General features: G+C 55.9%; 1 protein-coding gene across 7 annotated transcripts in view; it reads left to right on the top strand.

Moving 5' to 3' along the window:
- ZMIZ1 (zinc finger MIZ-type containing 1) overlaps positions 1-16,068 on the top strand; it is a 227,258-nt gene extending 211,190 nt beyond the window's left edge. For 6 of the 7 annotated variants that reach the window (XM_045841873.1, XM_045841874.1, XM_045841875.1 and 3 more), the window contains 9 exons: positions 817-1,027; positions 2,284-2,389; positions 3,338-3,498; positions 4,523-4,590; positions 4,899-4,967; positions 5,441-5,685; positions 6,966-7,132; positions 10,504-10,761; positions 12,240-16,068. In XM_045841873.1, coding sequence (XP_045697829.1) covers positions 817-1,027; positions 2,284-2,389; positions 3,338-3,498; positions 4,523-4,590; positions 4,899-4,967; positions 5,441-5,685; positions 6,966-7,132; positions 10,504-10,761; positions 12,240-12,347 — 1,393 coding nt within the window. In that variant the 3' untranslated portion in view covers positions 12,348-16,068. The remainder of the gene's footprint in view (positions 1-816; positions 1,028-2,283; positions 2,390-3,337; positions 3,499-4,522; positions 4,591-4,898; positions 4,968-5,440; positions 5,686-6,965; positions 7,133-10,503; positions 10,762-12,239) is intronic. The other variant, XM_045841877.1, reaches the window with a different exon arrangement.
- Positions 16,069-17,621: the final 1,553 nt, after the last annotated feature.

Raw genomic sequence — 17,621 nt, 5'->3', positions numbered from 1 at the left:
GCTCAGCTGCCCAGTGAGCACTCTGAGAGCAAGGATGTGTCTGAGATGGCACATGCACACACACACCTGCACACACAGCTGGCCCCCTTGAGCAGGCAGCAGTGAGGGCCTGAGGCAGCTGGGGTGGGTGTTGAGAGCATGAGGTCTCAGCTGCCCAGGCAGGGAGGTAGAGAGAGAGAGACCCCTGTGGACCTTGCTAACCCACCCCTCCTCACTCATGAGTGCCCTCAGCAAAGAGGCATCCATGGCCCTGGACACTGGCCCTGCTTGGGTTACATGCATATGTAGTCACTGCTGGTTTCACGGGGACTTCCTTTAGTGCTGTATCTTCAAGGCCCACTCAGGGGGTGCCTGAACCAGACACAGCCCTGGCTTGGGCGCTCCTCCCACCCAGCAGGAGCCTTGGGGATGGGCAAAATCAGCTTCTCAGGTGTTTTTGTCAAATTAGTGTCTTTTTGTCCCTCTGTCCCTGTCCTGGGGGAGCAGGCATCATGCCGATTAGTCAGGAGGCCAGGGGAGATTATTGCCAGAGCTGTGGCGGTGGCTGGAGTGAATGAGTATGTGGGAGTTATAGGGGAAAGTTGGGTTGTTGGAATGGGTTTTAAATGGAGGTGGGGGCAGGGGGAATATCCAGGGTGAGAGAAGAGAGCTTGGGGAGGCCAGGGGAGCTACTGAGGCCAAGGATGGGGTCCTGAGAGACTCATGGGACTGTGTTGGGTTAGGGATGTGTGGCCCGGCCAGGTGTCATGAGGTCACGGCAGCTGCCTGGCAGAGCCGACCTGAGCCCTGTCCCTCCCCTCCCTTCCCCGCCCCTAGATCTGACCTGGAACTGCAGTTCAAGTGCTACCACCACGAGGACCGGCAGATGAACACCAACTGGCCAGCCTCGGTGCAGGTCAGCGTGAATGCCACGCCCCTCACCATCGAGCGTGGTGACAACAAGACCTCCCACAAGCCCCTGCACCTGAAGCACGTGTGCCAGCCGGGCCGCAACACCATCCAGATCACCGTCACGGCCTGCTGCTGTGTGAGTGTGGGCAGGTTGAGGGCACAGTGCAGGGAACTGAGGCCTTGGCCTCCCTTCTACAGCCTTGTCCTTGGGTCTCCGCCCCCTATTCCCACGACCACCAAAGCAGTCTTTCAGAAACACACTCCAGAAACATTCAGTGGCCCCCCAGGACTGTGGAATAAAAACCTGCAAAGCCGCTGCGTCTGGCCTTTCCCCTTACAGCACAGCCTCCATCTGGTCTGCATTCTCACCTCCCTTTACTCCGATTGGCCCCTCCTTCTGACACCTTCTCCCATCTTCAGCTGAAGTCTGTGTCTCCCTCAGAGCTCAGCTCTGTTCTGTCACAGCATCACGTGTGTGTGTGTGTGTGTGTGTGTGTGTGTGTGTGTGCGCGCGCGCGCGCACGCGCCTCTGACCAGTGACTCATTGCTCTACTGCACAAGTGGCAAACGCAAGGCCCTCCACCAGCATGGCCACCTTGTTTCTACCCGGCGGCAGCACCAAGCTCTTGTTTAACTGTTAAGGAGAAGTTACATTTATGCAGTCCTAAATTACATTCAGACCTTTGAAGGCAACCACAAGGCTGATGTGGCCCCCGGAGAAAATGAGTTTGACAGCCCTGCTCTACAGCCACATCTGAACCACACCCCCCTCCCCCAGAGATCAAGCGTGGTACACAGGGCTTGTGTGGAAGTGGATTGCCTACCTTGTTCTGGTAGCCTCTCTGGGGGGTAGAGAAGAAGGAAAAGCTCTGCTCCTGCCTTTGTAAGCACTGGGGCTCTGAGGCCTCCTGAAGATAGGAGTCACAGAACTGGGGATATTATCAGAGTGAAGAGCCTGTGGGGACATGCTGGGCTGTGCAGTCCTGGAAGGCTTCCTGGAGGAGCGAATACAGGGACACCATCCTCAGGCAGAAAGGGTGAAGGATACATAGTGGGGTGCAGTGGTGGGCAGGGTTAGGAAGTGAGGTAGGCTCCAGTCCTGATCCCAGTGCCCCATAACCCATCCTAGGGGTGTTTCAGTGTGTCATAGCAGCTGCTTACAGGTAGTGACCCCAGCCTGGGGCTCTCGGCTCATAGGTCCCAGGATACATCTGGTCTTTGTAGTTTTTCTCCCCTATGTTTTTGGGGCACCCGCTCCTGAAGTGTGTTACTGTGGACAGCATGGCCTCCTAGTGACCTTTGGATAGGGGCAGCCTAGGACTGCAGAAGCTGCAGCGGGGAAGGGCCATGGGGGCCATGGGACAGGGACTCAATATCCACTCTTCCTCGCAGTCCCACCTCTTTGTGCTGCAGCTGGTCCACCGGCCATCTGTGCGCTCCGTGCTGCAAGGCCTCCTCAAGAAGCGCCTCCTGCCCGCAGAGCACTGCATCACCAAAAGTGAGTGTGAGAGCCAGATCCCAGCTTCCCAGGGTTACACTCCATCTGGGACCTTGGGCTCCTTGTGTGACACCGTGGGGCCCTGAGTGTTTCTTGGCACCAACCCCAGCCCTGACTCCTGCCCCTCCCCTGGGGCCATGGGGGCAATCAGATGAACAGGGCACTGTACAACCCAGTGGGAATCTGACCCACCTGGCTCACATCATAGGATGTGAGGCAGGTTAACGCAAAACATCACAGTGTAGACAGGCTAGGCAGGCTTCCTAGAGGAGGAGATCCCCTGGAAGGCTGGGAAGAACTGGAGAAGGGAGAATCTTCACTGGGAGGGAGGCACAGGGTGGATTCAAGGCTGGCCTCCCAGCCCCACCAGCTTACGCCTCCCTCGAGACGAAAAGACTTGGCTCAGAGTCTGTTCCTTTGGAGGAGACCCTACGTGACAATTCCAGGGGGCCCCATGCAGGGAGGTGTACCACTGTTCCCCCCTTCGATTAGGCTTCTTCACTACCTCCTGCTCCCTAGAATCACTCCAGGCAGTTAGGCGTGCATTCTCATTTCCACGCTTGCAAAATTAAGTGCAAAAGCGCCTGAGGGGGCTCCGTTGACCCAGAAAATCAGTGGAGAAGTGTCAGGTGGGGTTTCTGCAAGGTTTGCAGAAAGTCCCCTTCCTAGGGAAGGCAGTGCTTGTTCTGCAGAGCCTGGGGAACTGATGTGGTCACCTCCAGGTGCACATGCACTCCACACGTGGCATATGTGGGGGTGGCCGTTCAGAGTGCTGTGCAGCCTGGGACACCCAGCAGGTCGAACTCCCCTTCACTACAGCTATTCACAGGACCTCCCAGTGTAGGGGTCGGGGTAGGGAACCAGAGTGTTCCAGCTGCAGGAGGGAGTTGGGGGGGCGTGGGAGCAGGGCAGTGCCCTCCTCATCCTCCTGTGCCTCCCACCCCACAGTCAAGAGGAATTTCAGCAGCGTGGCAGCCTCATCAGGAAACACAACTCTCAACGGGGAGGACGGTGTGGAGCAGACAGCCATCAAAGTGTCTCTGAAGTGCCCCATCACATTCCGGCGCATCCAGCTGCCTGCTCGAGGTCACGATTGCAAGCACGTCCAGGTGAGCTGACCTTCAGGGGCCACTGGAGTCTGGCTGGGATGGCAAGGGGTAGGCAGAAGGGGAGCGGAGCCTGTGTCTGCCCCCTGAAAGACACGGTAGCGACCAGCAGCTCATTTCCCTCACTTCAGCCATCATTTATCCTTCGAGCATCTCTGCGTGTTCAGGGCTAGGGCCCAGGAGGCTACAAAACTTGGTTTAGGTAGGTCCTACCCTGGCAGGTATCAGATACCAGCTGGAAATCCCTCACACGGCTATGGTTGGTTCAGGTCCTGGGAGCAGGGATGCCTCTGCCCGGTTCCTGCTGTGTTCCAGGGCCCTACACTGAGCACATGCTCAGGAAATGAGTGGAATGAGTGACTGTCACCATCTGGGTGGCTACAACAGAGCACAGCGCAAATTCATGCAGCCTGGGGTGGGCGAGAGTCATGGAGCTGGGCCTGCTCAGGGAAGGAATCCCAGAAGAGGGTGTGAGAAGCCTTCCCAGGGGAGCCTGGGTGTGAGCCTGAATGGTGGGCAGGAGGGAGCGGAGGCTTCAGGGCCAGGTCAGCAGCACGCTCAGCCACATCCTCCCACACACTCCCCAAGGGCTTCCTAGGAGGGCTGCCTTCCTGCCTCCAGAAGAATGTTGCAGGCAAGGTGAACATCTGGTCACTTTATTTGATACACTGATGAACTGGACTGTGTGCGTCCTTAGTACCTGGGCTAGGCTGATGGGAAGACCTGAGTCCACATTGTCCCCACCTCGGTGAGGGGGGCTGTCACAGGCATAATCAGTGAGGGGTAGCCACAGAGGAACCAGGAAGGCTTCTCGGAAGACGCAGGCACAGGGGTGGTGTGAGGAAGGCTGGGCAGAGGCACGCAGGGACAAGAAAAGTAAGCCCACCCAACAGCCAGCCCTGGGTCTCCACCGTGTCTCTCCCTTTCTGGTGGGAGGTCTTCATAAGGGTCTCAGGAGCACTAGCACTCTCATCAGAGCAGTTTCCGAGAGTCCTGATTGCATCTGTCTGTCTGTCGGCCTCCTCAGTGCTTTGACCTGGAATCGTACCTGCAGCTGAATTGCGAGAGAGGGACCTGGAGGTGTCCGGTGTGCAAGTGAGTGACACCTACCCCAGCGGAGCTCCTCCTGTCCCCCTCTAACCCTGCCCTTTGGGGTCCAGCCGCCTCCACCTGCCCTAACAGCAAAACAGAGAACCCAGATACAGCAGAGGGGCTCAGATGACAGGAGCTATACATAATCACAATCCCTGTATGTCAAGCTGTCACCATGCTGCCCTGTCCTGTCAAGGCCTATAATGGTAACCACCTGCTGACACCCACTGACACAGTGGGGTGGGATGAGCTCTGCTCCCACCCCTTAGGGTCCAGGAGCCATGGCCAAGCCCTTTTCTCTCCTTTTCCAGTAAAACTGCTCTGCTCGAGGGCCTGGAGGTGGATCAGTACATGTGGGGCATCCTGAATGCCATCCAACAGTAAGTAGGCCTCCCCAGCCAGGGGCACATGGGACAGGGTGGCGGGAGCGTCAGCCTGGATCAAATGTGGGGAGCAAGTGAACATCCCAGACACCCGCAAGGCTGGAAAACCGCTTACCTGCATCTCTCACCTTTCTGTGACTTTACCTCCGGGGCTTCTGTACTGAAGGCAAATGCACTTCCTAGAAAGGACCAAACTCAGACAGAGAAGGAAGCTGACAGTGCCCCCAGCATCCACTTCCTGGGTGGGAGACCCTGGGGCCAGCTGCCTTGTGCCTGGCCACTAGTTTTTCCTAGCCTCAGTGTCCCTATCTCACAAAATATAAAAATCCTCCATACTTCTGTCATGGGCAGAGCCTGGGGAAAATTGGGGCAGGGGACCTGGGCAAGGGCACCTCAGTGTCTGAGCTAGAAGCTCTTATGTTCAAAACTCAGATCACTGGAGCCTCAGCTCTGCCCTCTTGTTCCTACAGCTCCGAATTTGAAGAGGTCACCATCGATCCCACGTGCAGCTGGCGGCCAGTGCCCATCAAGTCGGACCTACACATTAAGGATGACCCCGATGGCATCCCCTCTAAGCGGTTCAAGACAATGAGTCCTAGCCAAATGATCATGCCCAATGTCATGGAGATGATCGCAGCCCTGGGCCCTGGCCCATCCCCGTACCCACTCCCACCTCCACCTGGGGCCACCAACTCCAACGACTATAGTGGCCAAGGTGAGTGACGCCAGACAGGGAGGACTGGAGGAGGGTGGCCCCACAGTCTCAGTGGGGGTGCAAGACTTCTTTGTTGATGGTGGCAGGTGGGGGGGTGTTGTGAAGAGGCAGAGGTGGCATATAATGCCCACAATATTCCCACATCATTGGACCTGGGCGTATGGCAACCTGCGCACCGCCTTCCCCCCATCTCCGTCGGGCTGCCTGGTTCCTTCCAGCCTTATGGGTTGGCAGCCCAGCTTGGAAGCATGAGTGAAGCTGCCCCATGAGCCAGCTTCCTGCCTCTTGCACCTCACCCCACCCTGCCTGGCCTGCTCTCCTGACTGCTGGAGCTGCCAGAGATAGCAGCTCCTGGACTCCAGGCAGCAGGCGCCAAGCCCAGGGCCTGTTTTGCTGGGGGCACACTGCCACCTCTTTCCCAGCCTGCATATGCACTGGGACCAACAGAATACTCTCACCTGGAGGTTTTTGTCCTCCCAGCCCTCCCATTTCTCTGTGACATCTATATAGTCCCTGTCTCTGCAAATCTCCCACTCTGCCAGGGACAGAGTCCAGGAGCTTGGAGCTCCAGCCTTCGACTACCACTGTGCTCTTACTGTCTGCTGCTCAGGCCAAGCTCCCTCCATATGGCCATTCCTAGAAAGTACCTACCCCTCACCCCCTTCAAACACAGGGCGTGGCAGTTCCCCCATAGGACCCTGCTCTTGGGTCCTCAGAGCTCCCAGATGATTACAGACCCAGAGAGGTTCGCCCACCCAGCCAGGTCTCACAGTACGCCAAGGGCTTCACAGCATGCTGATCCTCTGACCTCTCGCTAAGGCCACGTATTGGAGGGCACAGCAGCCAGGGAGGCCAGACAGCTGGCTTCTTGATTCTGACACAGCCTTCTTCATGAACCTGGCAGATCCTGACCTCCTGCTCTGGGCCCGGGTCGACTCGGTGACGAGGTGCCAGGATGAGGGGCAGTGGGGAAACAGGTCTGGGGGGCTACCTCAGCACATCCTGTGGAAGGCCGAGTCTTGGGCCTCATTCCATGTCCCCCTGCACACCCCTTTCTCGCACTGCACCCCTCGCAGCTATAGAGCAGCACATGCCCGGGGCGCCGAGGCCCGCTGGAGAAGGCTGCACTGCTGCCCATGGCACAGCCTGGACACTAAGGCTGCAGGAGCCATCTCAGGCCCAGAGAAGGACAGGACTTGTTTCCTAATTTACACACTGCCTGCTCCCCAGAGGTGGCTGTTTTCCCTCTAGGTGAGCACCTGCCTATTTGTTCCCCCCAGGCAACAACTACCAGGGCCATGGCAACTTTGACTTCCCCCATGGGAACCCTGGTGGGACGTCCATGAACGACTTCATGCATGGTCCCCCCCAGCTCTCTCACCCCCCGGACATGCCCAACAACATGGCTGCCCTTGAGAAACCCCTCAGCCACCCCATGCAGGAAACTGTGAGTACCTCTCCCTCATCCCCACCTCCCCAGCCTCTGCACGGGGCCGCTGGGGCAGAGGGCTTCCCCGGGACCTTTCCGATGCTTGCCTAGTGCCCTCCCAGGCAAAGAGGACTAAGAATTGGGTTTGGGTGCTCAGACAGGAGTGAGACCTGACTGAGGCTGGGGCAGGGCTCATCAGCATCCTTGGACCCAGCTCTTTCACCCAGGATGTCAGATTCTCAGGGGATGGAAGCTGCCGGCACCTCCCTGCTCACGCACGCACGCACACACACACACACACACACACACACGCACACACACAGAGTCCCTTGTACAGCCTCACACACATACCTGAACATACGCCCACATGCAACTCCCACCCTCTCTCCCCAACACTTACACGTACTCTTAAACTATCTTACGGTAATAAGCCCTGGCCATGTAGAATTTTGTCCCAAAGATTCAGACCCACTTACTCCACGGGGGTCTAAATCTTTGGGGTATCAATATCTCCTGCAAACAGAAATGTCAAAAATCTACTTATCCTGTCAATATGCACTTCCTGTCCTGTTTCACCTATTAACACATACCCTGCATTGCTGAGAAGGCCCCTTGCAGGCAAGGTGTCCAGAGGCCTCCCCTTCCTGTGGCCCCGGTGGCAGAGGTAGGGGGCCAGTGCATACTGGATGGTTCCATCCAGTTCAGCACACACTTTCTTAGCCTGTGCTCCGGGCTGGGCCTTATCTCTGATGGAAGCAAGACAGGCACAGGCCTTGCACTGATGGAGCCAAAGTTCTGGCAGAGCCCAGAGGGTGGAAGAACAGTTGGGGTTTGGGGGAAACAACCAGGGCTGAAGTCTAAGGCTTCAGTGATTCTGTCTCTTCCTGATGAGCAGGAGGAGTGGGAGGGGGGCAATAAGGGCCTGGCCACACCTACTACAGAGAAGGGCCCAGGGCTTCCACAGAAGGGTCCTGTTGGCATCAGGGTTGGATGGTCCTGCACCAGAAGGCACCACTCAGGCCCTCTAGTCCTTCCTCACGTGGCCTGGAAGGAAGGGGCCTCTGGAGTGTACTGTGTTCCGCACACCTGACGCAGAGTTGGCCCTGCCACCGAGACAGCGTCTGTCCTGTGGGCCAGAGGTGCCTGGTTCTTAGCAACAGTGGCACTTAACCAGGAATCTAGGTGAGGGACACTACAGCACCTTTCCTGCAGCACCCCAGAATGCCAAGTCAGAAATAGCTGTTCTCTCAGGACTTTGGCCACATTTTCATAAGTTACTTTCTGCGCTATGGGGCTTCTGATTTTGGGGGGCCTCTTTCCTGGACCCCCTTTCCCAGCCCTGCTCCCCAGAACCTCAGAATTCTATGCCCAACATCCCACAATTCCCTTGCCTTATCAGTCCTGCACCTGGGTTCTTCAGAGGGACCTAAGCCTGTGAGTTGACTTCACAGCCTCCCAGGATGCCCCTAGCCATATACCGTCCTTCCCCATTTCTGGGCTCTCTCCCAGTGGCAACTGGACCCAGAAGTACAGCTGTGCAGGGTAGGGTCGTACACTCACAGATAAACTGCCCCCACACCTGCCCACCTAGAGCAGCCTGCCCCCAGCAGAGCACACAGCTGGGAAGGATTCCCATGCATTCAGGGAGTGGTGGGAGAGCTCCAACCAGGCACTGGGTTGCTCAAGGACTTTTCCGTCCAGGTGCCAGGTTGACAGATGTTAGCAGCAGCTTCCAGACAGCACCTACCTGCCCCTCTGGGTCCTGAGGTATGCCAGCAAGATGTCAGGCCAAAAGGGAGCTGTGTCAAAAGGGGAGCTGAGCTGTGTCAGCACATCTGAAGATTGTCCTGGACTAGGGTGCCCCAGGAGGGTGGATCTCCATCTTGTCCCCCAGAATGGGCTCTGTGGGGCATCCACAGACACAAGTGAGAGTCAGAAGCTGGCCTTGTACTAACAACAGCGGTGGCCATCCCTCCATCATTTCCTGGTCCTTCTTACCTCATGGGTACCCCATCTCGGTACCCTCAGGTCATCCCCCAACCTCTGAGCCCAGGCTGGATGGCACTGTGCTACAAGGGGCCACCCAGACCATGGGCAGAGGCCAGCCCACAGCAAGGCCTGGGGAGCGGCTTTTAGGAGAAGCAGGACAAGTAACTAGGGTCTAGAGAAAATCAGGGGAAGGTGCAGCTGCCGTTTTTAAACTCACAAAGAGAAAAAGTAATGTTTCCATGTGGCCCAGAAGATGGGAAGGGGAAGGTATACCAATGACCAAGGAGACATGTGGTCACCAGGCTGCCCTTCCCAAGTGAGCAGCCTGGTGAGTCGGTGAGCTGTCTTCACCAGCAGAGTGCGTGTGGGCTGAGGGTCCGGTCAGGTATGGGAGTGTGGTGAGGGCTTGGACTCAGCCCTTCCCTCTGAGACCTCAGCTCTGAAGGAAGGGTGCTTGGGACAGCAAACAGACTAGGTCTAGCAAGGGAAGTTTAAATCCCACCAACTGTCCCCTGCCCACCCACAGCCCCTGTGTTCTGGTGCATGTGCCCATGGGAAGGTATGGGTCCTCTAGTTCATCTGTCAGAGAAGCTCGACCTGCCCCCACTTTAGCAAGGCAGCCCCCTTGGTGAGCCCTGGTACCCTGGGAGGTGTGGAGGTGCCTGACTTCCTCAGCACCCGTGGGGTGCAGCCTGTAGCTGCCTGGGTGGATGGCAAGGAGGAAGAGCCTGGCAGTGCTGAGAGGCCCCCACTCTGCTCCTTTGACTTCAGCTGACTACTACCCTGCCTTAGGACACCAGGCAGGGCTCATATCAAGGTTCTTGGAAGAAACCTGTGTGCCCACTGCTGCTCCTGCCCAGGGCCCACTGGGGGGCACAGACCCACTCCTGAGCTGCACGCCTGCCCCATGCTGTCTGTCCATGTCTGCTCTCCACCACCCTGGCCCTTGGGGGCCTGCACCATGCTGCCAGCAGCACCCCTTCTGCCTCCCACTCCCTGGAAACATGCCCATTTTGCTTCTCCATCCTGCCCTCACTGTTGTTCGTTGTGGTTGTGGTGTCCAGGCTGGGGAGGCGGAGGGGCTCGCAGGGACCTGGACTCCACACTCAGTGTCTGTGCTTGTCTCAGAGCCCCTGGCCGCCTCCCTCCCGGACTCACACAGCTTCTGAGGCCCCTTTCCCAGTCTTGCTCTCCACCACCTCCCTGACTGGCAGTTTTGGGGGAAGATTTTGTTTCTCTGCACAAAAAAAAAAAAGAAGCATTCAGCTTTGTAAAGGGGTGGCTTTGTTTTGGGGGTTTGTTATTTTCCTGGTTTTGTTTGGTTTTCATTTCTCCAGGCATCTCGTCGCTGTATCTCGTCACCTCACCTTTCTTTTCTCCTGCTCTCTCCTCCTCCACAGATGCCACACGCTGGCAGTTCTGACCAGCCCCATCCCTCCATACAACAAGGTTTGCACGTCCCACACCCCAGCAGCCAGTCAGGGCCTCCATTACATCACAGTGGGGCTCCTCCTCCTCCTTCCCAGCCTCCCCGGCAACCGCCACAGGCCGCTCCCAGCAACCATCCACACAGCGACCTGACCTTTAACCCCTCCTCAGCCTTAGAGGGTCAGGCCGGAGCGCAGGGAGCATCTGACATGCCGGAGCCTTCACTGGATGTAAGTTGGGGTCCCCACTTGCCTTGGCCTGGGGCTAGGCCTGGCGCCCGGGACCTGCCCAAAGAGCAGGTGTGGGTGTTGAGGGCTCAAGGCCTGGGTGGAGGAGGCATAGCTGTGAGGGGTGGGTGGGTGGTGGGTGGGCCCAGGCAGCTTGCCTCCCCTGGCTCCAGAACCAGAGAATCCCACAATGGGGAAGACGCACTGAGGATCCGAGTGACCCCTCCCCTACCTTGCTAACCCTTGTCCCCTTGTCCCCTTGGCCAAGGTCCTACAGCCCAGCCCTGCCCCACCTTCCCCCAAGACCCTTGCAGAGTCCCTCTGGGCCCGGTCTGGAGGCAGCATAGGAGGCTCCCTGCCCTTCTTCCAGCCCCCCTCCTCCTCCCCCTCTCCCCCCACATTGAGTTTGCCATCTCCTTGTCTGCCACGCTCTCTGGCTCGAGGCAGGGGATGGGCTGGAATGACAGAGCCCCTCTGTCTCGCTGCTGTATGTCTGTCTCCAGTTTCTTGTCCGTGTGTTATCCATGCCCTGTGCTTCTGCTTGCTCCATCGCTTACTCTGAGAGAGGCCCCGGTGTGGGGTGGTAGTAGGATCAGCCTCCTGTCACATGTGGGTTACTGAGATGGAAGTGGGTGGCCGAGACTCAGAGGTCTCCTGCCTTGAGTCCTGAATGGTCTGGAAGATGAGAAGAGATGCTGTGGATGATGGGGGCTGGGCAGCTGGCCAGGGCTAGACCGGGAAACTTGCAGAGCTTGCCCCTCCCAGCCCAGCCCCTAGGTTCTACATTTCCAGGAAGGAGGCCTTCCTGGCCTCCTCCTGGCCTTCTTGTCCCAGCCCTGCTGTCTGTCACCCTTGGCCCCAGCAGTGTCAGTCTTTGTGGTAAAGGGGGTTCACTAAGTTGTGCAGTGACCTGGGATTCTCGCCCAGCTCTCCTCCACAGGCCAGGCCAGTGGAGGGTGCCTTTAGATTCATGAGGATACCCCACATGACAGGAATGCTTCAAAGACCTCATGGTAGAGGGTAGGGACAGTCTGCAGCCTCTGCCCAGCGGCCACAGGGAGGGACGGTGGTGTTAGCCAGCCACAGGCTTGCCAAGGAGCCGTGAGCTCTTAAGAGGGATCCAGGGTGGTGGGAGCTGCAGGGGCTGCCCCACCCACATGCAACATGTTTCTGCTGGGGGCCCACTTAACCTGCGGCTCCTTTGGGCAGGGTGTCAGGGAACTGGGGGAACTGATCGTGAGGCAGCCTCTTGACCTGCCATGGGCCTTCCAGCTGACAAGCTTGAAATAAGCATGGGTGTGCCCCAGACCAGCACAGTGGCCTGCATGTATGTGGGAACAGCTAGCACTATTAGTCTCCCCTGTCGGGCCAGGATCCTGGGAGGCAGGTGGAGGACAGACGAACAGGCATGGGGGTGCCCTGCGCTCCTCACCTGGCCCCGCAGCTGACACCTCATCTGGGTTTCTGTACTTCTTTTCCAGCTCCTTCCAGAACTCACAAATCCCGACGAGCTCCTCTCATACCTGGACCCCCCCGACCTGCCGAGCAATAGTAACGATGACCTCCTGTCTCTCTTTGAGAACAACTGAAGCCCGCTGTCCATCGGGGCCATCCCTCCCCACTCCGCTCCTTCCCCGTCTGTCCCCCACACACTTCCCCACCGGGAGCCCGTGTCCTCAAACCACCCCTGCTTCGGCCTTCTCAGAGCAGGGGTGGGAGGATGCACTGTGAAGCCCATGTGGGTCTGGAGCCGATGCCCAGAGCAGGCCCCGAAGATGACCCTCATGACGGGGAGCCGGCCAGGGAGAGGGCACACGCTGACAACGGCTTCCCGGTCCCTCTGAGTGTGCTCATTCCAGACAGCCCCTCAGTGCCGCTCCCCCTGCCCTCTGGTTCTTCCAGTTTCTAAACTGTAACCCTGCCTCCCTGCTCCCTGGCCCAGAGCCTCCTTCACGTGACTGAGCCCGAAAGAGGCCCCTTCCCCTCCTGAGACCTGGGTGTCCCAAGCCTTGGAGGAGCAGTGACAGTTGCCTGCAAGGAGAGCAGCCCGCCCACCACCATCACCCACCACAGAAAAGCACAAACCTCTGGGAAAGAGAACTCTCTTAGGGGCCAAGGTTGTCACTTTGAACCCTGACCTCTAAGCCAAGATACCCTGTAAACACTCTCTCTCAGAAAACAGAGAAAAAGGACATGGTTCTGTGATTGAGAGAGGGTGTGCCATTCCTGCTTGGGGACTGGTGGGAAAAGGGTCAAGGCCTCTTCAGAGCCAGGACAACACAGCAGGTGGCTCCAAGACCTTTCGACTCGGACCTGGGCTAAGCCTTGTGGGGGGACAGAGCGAGTACCCAGCGGAAATTATTGTGCCCTTAGTTGGGGGGCAGGGGAATGCTACCAGGTGGTCAATAAGAATAGCAACTCAAAACTTTGCTCCGAGCCACTCCCTATTTTTAAACAATTTAAAGCTACAAAGTCATCTGTAGAAAAGGAATATGGACTTGGACTGCAAGCGAATCATTTCTCTCTGTGCATTCTATTTCCTTCCTCCCGCTCCTCAGCTGCCTCTCCCAAACCGTTATGTCAGATACCCACTTCCCTCTGTGCTGGTTTCCCTTTGTCCTCCAACCCCAGATGGCATGGGGGGATGGTGGAAAGGAATGGGAGATGCAGGCTTGGGCGCATGTGTGGGCTTAGCAACAGGAACTCCTGTGTCGGTATCTCCAGCCCCACAGTCTGTCTGCTCCTGTGCTCAAGGCTGCCCACATGTGCTGGGATGTACCCACGAGCATCGAGGGATGCTTTTGTGGCTGCCTCAGACACCAGCTTGGCTGCTGGCCTCTCCCCTCCGTCTCCCTCTGCCATGGAAAGCTCAGCCCACACTCCTGCTGGGTCAGACCGAAGCACCTCTGGTTTTCTTGCCATCACTTTGCTCCATTCAGCTCACTGCTCTCTGAGGCTCCCAGGTAGTATGTGTGTCCGTTTTCCTTTCTGGCTCCTCTGTGCTCCCCTAAGCCACACGGCCTGGGATGCTGTTGAGCCATTGGGTAACTTGTGTCACGTCTGTGAATTCGTTGCACCCTCCCTGCTGCTGCCTGGGGCCCCCTCCTGCTCTCCTGACTACCATCTGTGTCCTCAACCCCCGTCTCCCTCTCTATGGCGGGTGGTCCCCAGCACTCCTCTGGATTTGACCGGAATGGTGGCCCCAGCTGTTGACCTTCAGTCACTGCACCAGACGGCCAGCACAAGGTTCTCTGAAGGGAAGCTGCCATTGTCTGTCCAGCCTTTTTCCTTTGTCCCGTTGTTGAGGTTTTTTCAAACAGTGTGGTGTTCAGTATGCAAATCGATTATTTTAAGAATTGCTTTTGTAAATATCTTTGTGAATATTTTAGTATTGTCTTTGATAATATGCAACATTTTCATGACCTGGTTATAGCCTTTGCTGGTGTTTTTAAAAAACCTTGACTCAATAACAAAGACCGAGTCCTTTTTTAAAAAAAAAAACAACAAAAACAAAAAAGCAACCAGGGCTATTTGTACCGATGAAGGGACGAAGAGCAGGGGTGGCTGTGCCGGAGATGGACGACCAGGCTGTCCACTGTTCGGAGCCATCCCCAGTCATCTGGTGGGGACAAGACGGCACCAGGTAGCATGTGGCCATCTTTGCCCAAAGGCCAATAGCCCCGGCCAGTGGCCACATTGTACCAGGCCATGTGGGAATGTCCTACCCCAGACAGACTTACAGATGCCTTCCTTAGAAGTTCCTGCTTCCTGCCATGCTATGTTTTCCCAGAAAGGCCTGGGGTTCAATCTGGTTTTTATCGGGGTGCCCCTACTCTGCTCACTGACCTGTCCACAGCTGTGTGGTACAGAAGGCTGATAGGCCCCCCACAGTCCAGACTCCAGGCACCTTCATCCATCTGCAAGGAAGCTGTGGTCTCAGCACCTGAGACAGGTTTCCGGGGTCCCCTTTCAAGCGAGCCTCCACCAGCAAGTTCAGGAAAGAACTTCCCTGACCCGTGGAGCCTGAGGCCCACACTCTGGAGGCATACTCTCTCAGAGTGAGTCTGGAGCCAGGCCAGGGGGTGAGCGGGAGGCATGAAGGCATCCAGCTGGAAAAGCTCCGGCTGGGGACAGATTGAGGTGATGGCAGCCTCCCCTATCAGGAGCAGTTCTGAACTCAGGAGATGCTTCCCTGATCCTTTTTGGACAACTACTTGGAGCCATAAGTAACCTCAGCAAAAACGAGGCCTCAGCAAGCCACTTCTCCACGACAGGCACCCACCAGGCCATAGGCGCCTTTCCGCTGCCACTCCACGAGATGGACAGGGGCCGGCGGGCAGGCGAGAAGCCCCAAGTACAGGCAATCACCCCATCTTGGTTTGAAGCTTTACCCATGTATCATGTTCCCTGTTACCATTTTATTTTTTAAGAAACTTCTAATACTTTCTCCCTAATGGAAGCCCTAACTCCCTCCCCCACCCCACCCTGCCCCGAGAGCTACAGTCTGCTCCCTCGGCCTGACCCATCCAGATAGGACGTTGTTGGCAGCAGTGACTCAAGGGACGTGTGTACATATGTAAATGAGAAATAGAGACATGTTAACAGATGCATTCATTTCCCTTGGAATGTGTATTGTTTTTATTTTACAAAACAAAAGGCTTGGAATTCCATCTTAATGTGGAAAAACTAGATCCTGTTTGTTAGCAATTGTGAGGTCTCTCTCCGCATCTGTCTCACTCATGTAATATACTCTGACCCTGTGTGGAAAGGAACTTTTGTTGTTTTGTTTTTATTTTACCTACATGTACTATTTAGCTTCAGTGTACTAGTCCTGCCACCTGTGTATTTTTAGGGTGCTATGGAAATAATGAAAAGAAATGGGGATTTCAGAAGAGAATTGTAACCAAATTCATACTTTGTATAATTTTTGATATCATGATCACAGGTGATTCACACGCGCACACACATGAACACACCCGCAGTGCAGCCTGACGTGCTCCCACGGAAGTCTTCATCGTCTCTGCACGCCTCTGTGCAGCGCAATCATTTCATACTTTGAACTGGTCAGAAAAGTCATTGTGATTTCTAGTCTTGCAAAGCTGTATGTAGTTAGATGATGTGACAACCTCTAATATTTATCTAATAAATATGTATTCAGATGAAACCTGTATATTAGGTGTTCATGTGGTTATTTTGTATTTAAAGATCAAATTATTTGACTATTGCTAGACATTTCTATACTCTGTTGTAACACTGAGGTATCTCATTTGCCCATGTTAATTTTTTTCTAAATAAATTGACAAAAACAAAGGTTTGGCGAATTAGCTATTTTGTGACCATTAAGGAGTGGTTTGGGTGTTTTCGTTTTTGCTTTGAAACCACCACCCCTGCCCAATCACCCTGCAAAGAAAAACAGAAAGAAAGCAGGTGGTTTGGGTGTTGAGTTAGGGGGTGCCCTGTCGTGGGTATCCCTGGAAGAGGCCCTGAAACCTGGGGCAATGTGAGAGTGCTTAGGGCCCAGGGCCCTCGCCTCCTCCTGGGGCAACCCTAGTCTCTCCAGCAGGCCCTGCCCCTTGTGGTGGGATATGCAGGTGGGGAGCAGGGGCTTAAACAGAGCCAAGCCCTCAGTGGGGTGCTGGCCAGGCTCTGGCAGCAAGCAACCTTGAGGGTTTTCTGGATTTAAGGAGCAGGAACCTATTCCTTGTGTTCAGCCCCAGAGGGCGCTGTCCAAAGCCATCTAGAATCCATCTGGAAGCACAGGCTCTGCAGAGCCTATAGTGTTGACTCAGCCACTCTCTGGTGGCTGTCTGGGTGCTGTCTCTACCATCTTTCTCTGGCCACCCAACTTCTCAGCACTGCTCCCCCTCCCTTATAAGGGAACCTTGGGTTTTCTCTTTCCTGTGACTGCACCTTTCTTGGGGTTTCTCTTGCTCTAGCCACTGTTATAACTGTCCTTATATCCTTGGCACCCGACACAAACTGACTGCCCTTCCTGTGCTCATGGAGGTTTGGGGAAGTGAATCTGATTCTCAGAGCCCAGCAGCCGATCGCTGCCCCTCCTCCACTTGGCTTTGGCTTCCTGTGCTAGGAAAAAAGGGAGTTGCCCTTCCCCCTGCAGGGCCTGAGTGAGGGCAGGTCCAAACATAGACATGAGCGCTGGCAGGTCCCCCCAAATATATCCCCTGGTCCGTGTAGGAATGTGAGTCAAGAGTGTGTGGTCTAAGTGTGAGGAGGAGTGTGTGTATGTAGGAGAAATACGGGGTGCCAGGTGTGGGGTGCATGGCCACATCAGCTGTTAACTGCTGCCTGGGGAGACCCCCCCCCACCTCCGGGGCTTCTCCAAGGTGGCCAGTTTCTATTTTTGGTGGGAGATGGAAGATGAAGGGGAGGAGAATTTGCATTAGAAGTGGAATCCTGGTCACTGCTAAACTGCAGGCACTGCCTTCTGCCAGCATCCCCAGGGCAGGAAGTGCGTTCTCTGAGAACAGACACTCCTCAGGGAGGAGGGGTCAGGGGCATAACGGAGAGTGTCTGATAAGGGGCCACCCCGTTCGACGTAAGAAACGTCCAAACATGTAGAAAATTCTTACAAGACTGTGTGAACCAACCTGACCACAATTGCTGGGAAGCAAAATCAGAGCACGTTGAGTAAATGTTCTGGAAAATGGCAGTTTTACCACTTATTTTATACATCAGAATCAAAGGAGAAGGCATAAGGAAGTTACACGAAATCCCTTGGTGGTAGATTAGGGAGGCAGGAGAAAGCAAAGCAAGGAAATCTCTGAGACTGGATAAAAAGTACACTAGACAGACGCTTCTTTCACATAGATGGGTACAGGGTAATTAACATCTGCAGCACAGAG

Source organism: Phyllostomus hastatus, unplaced genomic scaffold (genome assembly GCF_019186645.2).
Source record: "Phyllostomus hastatus isolate PE091 unplaced genomic scaffold, TTU_PhHast_1.1 phas_contig_38, whole genome shotgun sequence".
In the NCBI taxonomy this organism is placed as follows: domain Eukaryota; kingdom Metazoa; phylum Chordata; class Mammalia; order Chiroptera; family Phyllostomidae; genus Phyllostomus; species Phyllostomus hastatus.
Note: the sequence above shows the minus strand (reverse complement) of the source record. Positions and strands in the feature narration are given on the sequence as shown.